This window comes from Lichenostomus cassidix, chromosome 6, assembly GCF_008360975.1.
Source record: "Lichenostomus cassidix isolate B80296 chromosome 6, HeHo_3.0, whole genome shotgun sequence".
In the NCBI taxonomy this organism is placed as follows: Eukaryota; Metazoa; Chordata; class Aves; order Passeriformes; family Meliphagidae; genus Lichenostomus; species Lichenostomus cassidix.
This window is the reverse complement of record NC_139487.1, coordinates 26401988-26414928: the sequence shown is the minus strand read 5'-3', so window position 1 is coordinate 26414928 and position 12941 is coordinate 26401988. Positions and strand designations below refer to the sequence as shown.

Here is a 12941-nt window from a genome sequence, read left to right as displayed (position 1 = left end):
GAGGTTCTCTCAGGTGATCTGACCATAATTGGTTATGTTCTGTGAGTGCTAAAACTCATGGTCATCTCTGTGTAAACAATCCTGTTTTCACCACACCTTGGAACCATTTGCAACTGGTCATTTTAAGCCCAGTAACTCCTTTGAAGGACAGAGGTTTTAAGTAACCCTGTGGTATTTCATAACCGGGTGGGTATTAAGTGACCCAAATCTAAGCCTTCTGACACGACCACCTGTTTGCTTATTTCTTCACCTAGCAGTCAAAAAGGTAGTGTAAACAACATAGCCATTTACTGAGAATTCTCCTTGTTACATGTTCAATAGTTACAGACTATGAAGGAAAGGCAGGGGAAAAGCAAGAAAAGCCTGTGGACATGTAAAGACAGGAGGGGAGTTTTATCTCTGACAGGTATAAGAATTTTAACAGACTCGTGCACAGGTTATGTGCTTGCTTAAAGTGGTTTTTTTCATGTCCTGAAAAGTCCTTGTTTTTTCTTTTTTTTCTCTTCACTTGCAATTCCATGTTCAAAGCCCTTCTGTTTTCTTCCTTAAGAATTAATGTACACAGTTGAAAACACATTATTTGCTCCTGTACTTTGAGTCCTCACTTTAACAAAGTATTCAATCTCTCTAAAGGTGTGACTTGGCAGATAAGGCAGATTTCATAGAACCCGAGGAGGTAGAATAAACACTGCTGTCTTTTTAAACACAGGTAGTAACTTACAAACAGTTTTGAACTGAGAAAATGTTCCAGTATTTTGTCTTTCAAGCTTCTTGGTATTTCTTTGTTGGTTTTTATTGCCCTCTAGTGTCTGTAGTCAGTATAGGCCTTACTAATTTTTGTCTGACCTAGTGATTGTAATAGGTTATTATGGTGATAATAAAGCTGTTAAAAACACACAGTGTCCATGTGCAGGGTATTTTATGGCATTATGCTTTCTGAATTAATTTAAATAGATTTTTGGTAAACAAAAGTATTTTTAGGTTTGTTTTCCTTACTATCTGTGTTGAGGGAATGAATGAATATTTGTGAGAAAGCATCCCCATAGTGTTCTATTTGAGAATATTGTGGGGTTTTTTATTCTCACACCAGATGGTAACCACTGTGTTAAAGAATTTTTTCCAGAACTTTTCATTCTATAATTCTTAATGGGTTCTTGGTCAGCTAATGCTGCATCTTAACAGACAAACATGCTGGTAAAACACATGTGATATGTTTATTCCAGAACTAATGGGCATTGCTTTGCTATCATTGAGGAAGATGAACATGGAGAACCCACACTTGCTTCTGGCTGCATGAAGTATGAAGGTTCAGACTTCCAGTGCAAGGTGAAAAATGAGATTTATACCAGTGCCTTACTTTGTTTCATTTTTGTATCCCTCCCTCTTTTATATGGCATTCTGAAGCTGTTTCTAAAGCAAACAGTGCTGCAATGATAAATATAAAAGAAACTTCTCAAGGGATTGTCTTTTTTGTCTTAAGAGCAGTATTTAACATATGATTAACTGGTTTTGACAAAGCTTAAGACTTTTCCCTTGTATGAAATAGCAACTTGAGTAGAATCTATCTATTTCTGTGCAGCAAGTAAAAAAAGTTCCATAAAATATAAAAAAATGCAAGATCAAATGTAGGCACTCAGAGATTAGGTGATGTCTGTCAGCCACTGCAGATTGGTCTCATGCATCAAATGGTGTGGTTGAAGTGCCTTTTAAATTAAATAGCTGACACTCTTGTCTGTGCTATGTTGTAGCTGCAGCATCCCCTGTCCTAGTTTTGGGTTCGAAATCCAATTTTTTGTTCAATTCTCCTCCAACAGGACTCGCCTAAGGCACAGTTACGTCGAACGATTGAGTGCTGTCGTACTGATTTCTGCAATCAGGATTTGCAACCAACGTTACCACCTCTTGATAGTACAGGTAAGCAACTCCTGTATTTTCACACTGCTACTAAGAAATGCTGTGTAGGTTCTGTTCTTCCTGATCCACAGTAGAAATAAGGAGAAAATGTAAATACAGTATTGCACAGATCTGGTTTTTTCCTTACTAAGTAATTTTTATGTGAAGCTCCATACTACACTTCATTTTCTATTTTCAGTTTTCCATTTTTGCCACTTTCAAGTTAATCTATTCCTCTGTCAGTCACTCATGGTATTTTTATTCTTGGTCTTAGTGTGCTCATATCTTGATCTGCATGTGATCTTTTGATCTGGTTTTTTTTCTGTTTCCACAGTCTGATCTATTTTTACAATGTTTTTCTTAATTTCTGCTGTGCTTTTAGCATTACGAATGCCATCATAAAAAAAGTATTCTGACCTTGTTAACACCTCGTTATTGCAAATTCATTCTCTTCTTTCTGATGTTCCCAGTGAAAATAGTTTGTTTTCATGCGCTTACTCATTCATTGCTAAGCAAGTCACACTGGTTTAACTGTTGCTTTATACCTTCTCAGAATCTTACTGCTCTAAATCCTTAATTTCTATTTCTAACTAACTAGCAAGTCAACCAAAATGAACAACTCCAAAATCTCAAGCTAAATCTTTTCTCTTTTTTATTTTTTGGTTGTCACCAAAATGAAATTATCCTTGCTTTTCTGGTATAAATATATACTTTGATACAGTGTATGAAAACATACCTAAATAAACTGTCTACAATACTTGTTTGATTAATAGACTTTGGAAACCTTCTCTTTTTTTTTTTTTCTTTCTATTTTTTTTCTTTTTTTGTCAAATAGATGGACTTTTTGATGGCAGCATTCGTTGGATGGCAGTGTTGATTTCTATGGCAGTCTGCATAATTGTCATGGTCATCTTATTTAGCTGCTTTTGTTACAAGTAAGAAAGCACTTTCTTTACTGGCAACCTTATTAATTTTAGGAATCAGTGTAAACAGAACAGTTAGTTTGCAAATGTACTCTGTTAATTGTGTGGAGATTGGAAACAGTTGTAATTTCATTTCACATTTCTGTGGGTAGCAGTTTCCATCACTAGGTAAAATGAAACATTCATGGCAGAGAATTTAAGTGAATTTGATCCTTTCCTGTGGCTACAAAGTATTTGCAGTTTTGTGAGCTACACATAACTTCGATGCTATAGCAGCTGATAAACAGAAATATCTTTCTGCTTTCTATGCTTTTGGGTGTTCAGTCACTTTTAATAGTTAAATTTCACCTATTTCTGAGATTTTCCTTTTTGTGCTGTGTTTCAAAAGTAAATACTTGTCCAGCTGAGCTGCGGCAGTTCATTCAGGTGCTTCTGTCATCCCCCACCCTGTGCTGGAGGTAGTCACTGCTCTAGTAGTTTCCAAGGAAAGGTGCTTGTGTCAGCCTCAGCTGTCGTGCTTCAAGGTTCTGTCTGGTCATTTAAACCAAAATGAGCAATGTTGTGCTGGTAATACCAGCTGAGAGCTGAGTTTTAAAAATGCTGGGTTTCCACCTGACTGATAATCAGCTGACACACTTGTACATTCATAACAACAACTTCTTAACATTATAAAGCTATGTAAGTTACATTTCAGAAAAAGAAAAAAGATACAGTAAAGTCTGATTCTCTGTTTTTTCTTTTGAGAAAAAAAAATCCATATTTAAATAGCTCTTTTCCTAGATCAGTTTATTACATTTGGAATCGTTTTGGAGTTTAGCTTAACTTCTGTTACTTTTGCAGGCATTACTGTAAGTCGATGGCAAAGAGGCACTGTTATAATCGTGACCTGGAGCAAGATGAAGCATTTATTCCAGCTGGGGAGTCATTAAAAGACCTCATTGACCAGTCACAGAGTTCTGGGAGTGGATCAGGGCTACCATTATTGGTAAATCATGAATTAAAACTTTTCTTCACTGAATTTCTCTCCAGCACATACAAAGTTTGGTTTGTATCTAATGTCTAGAACAAAGCAGTTCGTTCACACTAAATGCTAATTATTTTATATGCCATCATGGGGAAAGAAGAAGTCCATGTTTAAAGCCCATCTTCACATAATTAAAATGAAGTGCGAAATTAGATATGCTACCATATCTGTCGGTGTTAGCAAAATTCAAAGAAAACTTAGAGCCTACAGCCATTAAGATAAAAATGCAAGAAATGTCTATTACAAGCATCAAATTGAGTGAACTCAGAGATTTTATTTTCTTAGTATCCACTGACCATTAAAATAGATTTGCTTTTTATTGACTGATACAAGTATTTGGGGAGACTTTATAGCAGCCTTCCAGTACCTAAAGGGGCCTACAAGAAAGCCAGAGAGGGACTTCTTACAAGGGCACAAGTGATAGGGCAAGGGGAAATGGCTTCAAACTGAAAGAGAGTAGGTTTAGATGTGATATGATTGGGAAGAAATTCTTTACTGAGGATGATGAGGCACTGGAATGGGTTTACCAGAGAAGATGTGCTTGCCCCATCCCTGGAAGTGTTCAAGGCCAGTCTGGATGGGGCTTTGAGCAACCTGTTGTATTGCAAGGTGCAACCCATGGCACAGGGGTTGGAAGTAGATGGTCTTTAAGGTTCTTTCCAACACAAACCATTTTGTGATAGTTGTTCATCATTTTTTTCACTCACCGTCCTCTATAATACTTGCATAAAAGTTAGCCTGAGAGACAGATGACTGTTATAAAATAGAAATAGAATGCAAGAGAACATACCCAAATTCAGGCAGAATTTGAGCTTGGAGGCAACAGTAATGAGTCCATAATTGGAATAGTGGAAAATTTCATGGAACAACTTTTACAATGGGATCAAAATTTAAAGCAGTCCAAGCTTGACAGGCAGCCTGGCCAGGTATTTTTGGTTAACTGCTGTTTTACTCCTCCACCTTACACCTCTTTTTTATTTTTCCTTTTTTTTTTTTTTTTTTTATTTTTCTGTCTTCCTTAGGTTCAGCGCACTATTGCCAAACAAATTCAGATGGTGAGGCAAGTTGGAAAAGGACGATATGGTGAAGTGTGGATGGGCAAATGGAGAGGTGAAAAAGTTGCAGTCAAAGTGTTTTTCACCACAGAAGAAGCCAGCTGGTTCCGAGAAACAGAGATTTACCAAACAGTTCTAATGCGACATGAGAACATCCTCGGTAAGGCAGCAGAACATGGCTTCGCTACTGGAGGGTGGAGGAGGAGGAGCTCCTGGTGGGTGGTTTGAGGGATCTAAGGCAGCTTCTGGGGAATAACCAGATGGGTTTCCCTCAATGTGTGCTAATAAAATGCTATCAAAAGGGTCGAATTTTGCTGCTCTTGGCTGAAACATGTCTGCAATCCCTGCTGGAAGACCAGGCTGGTAACCACACATACAGATTGAATCAGAGCTCGTACATGATTAGTTTTCATAAGGGGAGCACATATCTTCTGATACAGTACAAGAACATACTGCTTTAGGAATTACTACTAAATCTACTACATAAAAAAATTTATGTACAAATAAATAGTAACGTGGTTGATACATTTCATAGGTTTCATAGCAGCAGATATTAAAGGCACTGGCTCCTGGACACAGCTTTACTTGATCACGGATTATCACGAAAACGGATCCTTGTATGATTTTCTGAAGTGCACCACGCTGGACAACAGGGCTCTGCTCAAACTGGCCTATTCTGCTGCATGTGGCCTGTGCCACCTGCACACAGAAATATATGGGACACAAGGCAAGCCTGCGATTGCACACAGGGACCTGAAGAGTAAAAACATCTTGATAAAGAAAAACGGAACCTGCTGCATTGCAGACTTGGGTCTTGCAGTCAAGTTTAACAGGTAACAAATCCTCTGTAATGGGAAAACATTCATGTGATTTTTTTTTTTTTTTATTTGATGCACCAGCTACCCAGTTTAAAAGGAAGATAGAGTACTTTGGTTGCATGCTTTAATTCTTTTTTTCAGTTTTGAGAGTTTTGAGTGCTGGTAGACATCATTATGAAAATAGATTGTTAAGGGAGCAATGAAAATACTCTTCATACGGAAAATAAAAGTTTTGTAGAGGAAAGGAAAGGAAGAGGAGATTAATTTTTTATTCAAAACTAGCCTTTCATAATAATTGCAGTCATGTAATTTCTTTCATAGAAAATCTGGACAGCATATAGGCAGTTGAAACTTAATTGAAGATGTGATATTTTAAAAGTATTATTAAATATTTTTCTTTTTATTAGTTTAAGTTCTATGGAGACAGAGAATTGTTTTTCATTGATTGTGTCATACAGGATTTCACACTTTGTAATGGTCTACAATATGCTAACTTCCTTATATTTTCATATAGTGACACAAATGAAGTTGATGTTCCCTTGAACACTAGAGTGGGGACAAAACGTTACATGGCTCCAGAAGTCCTGGATGAAAGCCTGAATAAAAACCATTTCCAGCCATACATCATGGCTGACATCTACAGTTTTGGGCTGATCATCTGGGAAATGGCTCGGCGCTGTGTCACAGGAGGTAAACTTTTAAATATTCCATATAAAATCTACCAGGCCCTTCCCTCACTTTAGCAATGCTTCACCAGGAAATAATATAATTAGCTTGCTGTATTATCAGGCTTGTATTCTTTAAAAGCAGTAGTAATAGTCTGACACATATTTTTGTGACTCATCCTGGCTTTTCTTTTACTCTTCTTTTGTATCCTTAGATCCTTGACCTGTATTCTTCTTCCATCTTACATCTCTGTGCTTCTTTGTAGCATGTAGTGGATTAGAAAAAGCCAAATTCAGGATTTGGTATCAAAATAAAAGGCATTGCAAGGAATTATCATAGCTATTAAAGTTAATAATCATAATATTGGAGCTTTTATGGTAAATTATTGCTGTAGTGAAATTTTCAGGTTTTTACCACAGTAAAACAGTGTGGTGGGTTTAACTTGGCAGAAAATTGAGTTAATTTTTTGCTCTGGGCTAATGAAATTGGAGAGCAGATATATAGATTTATTTCTTTTAATTGTTCTTAATGCTTCACAATTATCTGCAGGTATTGTTGAAGAGTATCAGTTGCCATATTATGACATGGTGCCAAATGATCCATCCTACGAGGACATGAGAGAAGTGGTGTGTGTCAAACGCCTACGCCCAGTGGTGTCGAACAGATGGAACAGTGATGAAGTGAGTGTGCTGAGAGGAAAAGCTTATTCCGTTTGTTCATTAGCATGGGAGGGTATTTTAGTTTAATAAATACTAAAATGTTGTAAAATAGGGATTCCATTCAGACATTCTGATACTTTGAAAACCTCACAGCAACAGAAGGAGAAAGACATGCTTGACATCAATTCAAAGTACTGTATTTTTTTATGCATCTTTTCAGTGATCTGAGAAGATACCCTTAAGCAGCATCCAGATGTATTAATACTGCTCTACTTGAGATCATCAAATATATAAATATATCAATATACTCAGTTTTATTTGGAACTAAAACTTAGATGATTTTTGATTGATTTATTAGTCTTAATGTATATAGCTTATTGGTTTGTGGCATAAGATACTTCATGAAAGATGAAGCAGTTTCTTTGCAGATTTCCTCTTTCTTTTTTTCCTTTTTTTACTGTTACATCCCAGGACAAGCTGTGATGTAACTCAAATATCTTCATTCAGATGTGTTTTTAAAAGGCCACAGCTTGCACACAGTAAAAAAGACATAACTATTTCACCTAACAAGTTAAATATGCTATATCCATTCTTCTCCAAGTCCTTGACTTCTTCCATGAATTTGCAGTTTTCTCCTTTTTATTTTGTTTGACTGCTAAAAGAGCTGTTGTCACATCTCCATTTTCCGTGAATAAATTCTCTATGGTTTTCCAGCCATATGTGTGGAGATCTTTCTGCTTGTTGCTGCCAAATTTGTACCACTGTTCTTGAGTTGTACCGAGAACTTCTGGTAATGCATCACTGAGAAACTAAATCAACACTTCCATTAGTTCCAACTACTGTAATGCTAGGCAGTGAGGGGGAGGGAAAAGAAGGATTGGCAAGTGGATAGTGGGTTTGGCGTTGTTTGGGGTTTTTTTCTTCAGTAGATCTCTTTGTAATAGTGTTCTACCAATAATTTTGAAGAAAATATGGAAGTTGCACATTTGGACTTGAAAGTTCTATAATTTGAGCTTGACAGCGAGCAGAAATTATACACCTCAGATGTGGCAGTTGTTACAACAGTGTTCCTTTGTTTTTCCTTTTGCAGTGTTTAAGAGCAATATTGAAGTTGATGTCTGAATGCTGGGCTCATAATCCTGCCTCAAGGCTCACTGCCTTGAGGATCAAGAAGACACTTGCCAAGATGGTAGAATCACAAGATGTAAAGATTTGACATAGGAAATTGACTTTGGAGAGCAAAGCTGGACTCCCTAAATCTTTTCACTCAGACGTGGGTGGGGAAGATAGCAAAGAGGAAATAACTGAGATTCAGTATGTTTTCTCAGCACACTTCTACAGGCTGCTAATGAAATCTTTCAGTACTTCATAGACCGTGATACTGAGAGCCTCTGTACACTACATGCAACATATATGGACAGCCTTGAGAAAATACACATTTTGTTTTGGTTTGAGCTGCATTGAGACTTCAATCATATTTAGTGAGTCTCCAGTAAAACTCTGAGTACTGAATTGAATGTTCAGATTACAGTGCTTTCTGTGAAAGCCTAACAAGCTATATGAATTCAACAGAGATGGAGAATATAAGCTTTTTTTTTTTGCCTTCTACCTGATAAAACCTAGTCAATCCATACCAAGTTTTTGTGAAACAGCCTGTAGGTTATGAATCTGTTTGTGATACTGCTCAGTTTAACAGTTCTTTATGCCTTTATGTGTGTGCCAGGATTATATTTCTGTCATTTGGAATAGATAAGAAACCATTTAAATGAACAAAGTTTTATGGCCAGGGTTCCATGCATTTTGTGACTCCACAATCAGAGATTTGCTACAGAATCTTTTTTCATTAAGTTACCTTCAGAAATCTCAGTTTTAATCTTGTTTCTGGTTTTGTTTCTGTCACAAGAAGAACTGCAAGAATGTGAACCATGAATCAGTTAAGAAACAGCTACATAAATCTGTAAGGAGCTTGAAACCATCTCTTCTAGAGGTGTAGGCTGCCTTGATCAGCTCACAGTCTAGAGAGCTCCATAATGGGATGTCTGAAATTTGCTATGTTTTTTCACAGTGCCACATGCAACCAGCATTTTTGCCATATAATGCTTCACATCGTAGTAGAAAGACTGATGATGATGATGATGTGTTTTGCCTTCCTGCTGTATTGGGATTCACTGATAGGTATCTGTCGTGCTCTGAACTTCTTCCCATGAAGGAGGGGATTTGTCAGCTGTAGCAGCTTGCTCTTTCATCATTTGACAAAACTAGGCAGAAGGTGAGTTTTGATACAGACTTGAGAACAAGTCTGGTTTACAGACATAGAAGAGGGAAGGCAGGAAGCTCTGAGTGCTCTGAAGATTAGAGAATGCAGTAGAGGTCAAGACCAAGAGAAGTGAGTGTGTGAGCTGTCGAGGATCAGATCCACAGTGTGCAGAAGATCTGGAGCTGGGTTGCCCTGATGTAGACACAGGAGGGCACATCTGTGGGCCACTTAGTGGACCTGAAGATTTGAGACAAGGTAAAACAGTGGGTGTTTTGAGTTCTAGTTAAGCATGTTTGAGAGGAATGGCATTGACATTGATTCACAAAGATGCAGTAAGTTAGTGCAATTGCAAAACTTGGTTTTATTGTGCCAACTGTTTGACTTGCACAAGAAACTGAAGTTCTGCCATTTTCACCACTGACCCACATAAGTTGGTTAGAAGCCAGAACCCTCCATGAGGTTACTGTAAGGCAGAATTACTGATTTATAACTCCTTTGGCACTTCTACTTAGAAGTTAGAAACTAGTACCATAACTCAAGCTGAAGCTTCAAAGCATGAATCATCTGAAGAATGAACACACAGTATTGGAACCATTAAATCTATTCGATAATTTAAGTGCCTATAACTTTGTACTGTAAATTTTGTTCTAGATAACTTTAAAAAGGGAAGTTATTTATACAGTGTGTTTTGTGCTTTAGTAAAAAAAAACCCAAACAAGAAATACCTAGTGCTAGGTACATGTGTACAATTAGATATATGCACACACACACATATGCCATAGTTGAGATTTGAAGAAAAAAGAATAATACCAAAACTGATGAAAAAATGTTAAAACTTCAGATGGATTTATGCCAGATTATTTGTTGTCTTAAAATATGTATGTGGTAATTGTTTTGATGTATTTAAATTTCCCTTGAAAATACAACTGATAGAATGCAATGTAACACAGAACTAATGTGATTTGTGAACAATTACAACCTTCTAGCATGTTACTCTTTTGTTTTAATCCTGTAGTTCCCATAATGTAAATGGTCAGGCAAAAGATTGCAGTATTTTTATTTTCTATTGTGATGTACAGACTTTATTTAACAGTTCTACATATTTTATAGAAAACTAGCTATTTTGAGGGACTTTTTTTTAATAAGGTCATTACTTTTGTTTAGTAATGCCTTTAAGTATTAATATGTATTCTGGCTGAGAAGTTCATAGGTGTGTCAACTTTAACTTATTTGAAAACAGCAAGAGATATATGATATTGTGCCACAATCCTCATGATAAAGGGCTTTTAAAAAAAAGTTTCTCCGTCCATTGCCAAGAAATATGTGATGATTTTGAAATTGTTAATCATGTCTTCACGCATAATTTTTGCACAGGTAGTTGGAAAATTTTTGGTATAAGCCAAAAAAAGTACGGGATAAGGTGTTTTTTTTCCTTCTCTAGAAATTTTATCAATAAGAAGGAAAAAATGTTTATGTAGGTACCCTGCTAGCTTAAACTTTCAAAGCTGTTGGAGGTCTCTTTAAATTAACCCCATCCTATTTAGAATATTTTGTCATTTATTTTAGAAGTTGCCACATCATTGTTAGCTGTTAACATGTTTTGTGGGGGTTTTTTTTTAGTTCTTTTTTCCCAAGTCTTCAGGAAGCCCCTGCTGGAAGTATGAATTTCAGTAATCTGTAAATTTTCAGTATTCTCTTTCCATTGTTTAGGCATTTGCAAGGCAATAGGATGGTTAGACACCTTAGGACCTAAATTGATTTATACATTTACTTTAACATAGAGGGAACCAACTGCTGCAAAGATGATTTTTTGAGAGTAAAAGAAATCTTTTTTGCCTTAAACCTAATTGTTCAGCACTTCAGTTAACTCTGTTCATACTTAAATGTATCATGCATGTGTAATTTTTATTATGCTGAACAGGAACTTCCTTGATTCTGATACTCAACAAAATATTAACATTAAAGGATGTCTATACTGACATTTAACAATCATTTGGGAAAAAAAATGTGCTCAAAGCCAGCCCATTAATTTTTACATAATTAAGCATAATTAGAGCAGACTCCAAAGGTAAATTCTTGCTTTATGCAAGCCTGTAGAGTTCAGAAGCCCTTATGGTCAGGGAGGGTAATCGGATTCTTCTGTTGGACTGTGATTAATCTCATTTTGTTGGTCAAAATTTTAAGCATTTATCAGTCAAAAAAGTATCCTCCAAAATGGACAAATGTGTTTTCTTTTTTTCTTTTTTTTCTTTTTTTTTTTTAATACAAAACTCATCTGTGGAAAATACCTTGGCAAGTATCAAGACTGTGCCTTGGAAATTTTTAAACACTCACATGGAAGGACTTTTTGTATTTAACCTGTTCCATGTGATTTTAGTTAGACGGAAATAATTGGAGTCTATTCATTCTTATTGTTACAGCAATTAAAAGGAAAGGTTTTGTGTTCCTGGTTAACTGGTAAATTCTACCAGAAATGTGTTATTCCTACAGAAAAAATTAGGCTTACATTCAGAGTTTTACTTAATGTAATTTTTCTTCAAGAAACAGACAGTTTTCACAATATCCATCTCTTTTCCCCAATTATTTTCTTAATTAGTCTTTTCTGAGGTCTTGAATGAAATGTAAAATTAATATTTTAAGTTACCTCCATAGTAATCTAGAATCAAATTTTAGATCTTGATCTAAATGACCATTTGAATGTGTTTATAAAACAAATCATTTGGATACATTTCATCTACTCTGTCGTAACAGACTGTATTTTAATGGTCTAAAGTGTTTGAAGAACAGAGATAATAAAAAACATCCTTTTGCTATTGCAGATATTTTTAAAGGGAAGTTACATGCTCATCTTCTGTGAAATACTAGCACGATTTAGCCTTTCCTCACTCTCCTGACAGTGCCTCTGAGTCAAGCCTTTATCCTGTGCCCACAGTCTTTATTCCAAGTGGGGTGATGTCTCAAAGCAGCTGGCAGTGTTGCACAGTACAGTGCTTTATGAAACCAGGGTGATCAGCCTTGGTTGTACAGCAGAAGTAGAGGGCACATTACTTCTGATTTTTTGACCGATCTAATGTAATTGTTGCTTTGTAATATTTTACTGTTTCATGCAATTATAGAAGCCCACATCATGTAGTGACATTTGTGCTCTGACATGACATGTCCAAAATGAAATGTACTATATTGTATACAAAAAGAATGAATAACATTGTAGTTAACCTAGAGAAGATGTAAATAAAATATGAAAGAAGAGTGGAACAAGACAAATGGTCACACTCTTGTGTGTGTTATATGCCAGAAGTGTAGAATACTACTTTAAAAATGTAACACACTAATGTATTTTGTACAGCATCTGCTTTAGAAGGTGCCTTATTGAGTTTACCATGAATTGCTTGTTCTGTACACAGATTATGTCCAATGTATCATTTTTAAGTAAATAACCTTATTTTAGTACACATTAGTAATGTGTTTTGTTACTATAAGATTTTGCCTTAAAAATGTAATGACTTGGAAATCGTAATACTGTAACTAAATAATTCCCTACTTTTTCATACCTCGTCTATGGTTTTTTCCCCCTCCACAGTCTCTGAATAAGTTGTCAATTATTGTTTTTATTGTTCAATGGTGTTGAAAATTACTTGGTGCTCTG

The 12941-nt window shown here is 36.0% G+C and overlaps 1 protein-coding gene across 1 annotated transcript in view; it reads left to right on the top strand.

Annotated features, from left to right (window-relative positions):
* The window catches only part of BMPR1A (bone morphogenetic protein receptor type 1A), a 72948-nt gene extending 60203 nt beyond the window's left edge, over positions 1–12745 (top strand). Inside the window, exons 5-13 of the mRNA XM_085064159.1 lie at positions 1224–1326; positions 1815–1914; positions 2729–2828; positions 3657–3801; positions 4863–5055; positions 5431–5728; positions 6228–6403; positions 6929–7059; positions 8129–12745. Coding sequence (XP_084920285.1) covers positions 1224–1326; positions 1815–1914; positions 2729–2828; positions 3657–3801; positions 4863–5055; positions 5431–5728; positions 6228–6403; positions 6929–7059; positions 8129–8254 — 1372 coding nt within the window. The 3' untranslated portion in view covers positions 8255–12745. The remainder of the gene's footprint in view (positions 1–1223; positions 1327–1814; positions 1915–2728; positions 2829–3656; positions 3802–4862; positions 5056–5430; positions 5729–6227; positions 6404–6928; positions 7060–8128) is intronic.
* The last annotated feature ends 196 nt before the right edge of the window (positions 12746–12941 follow it).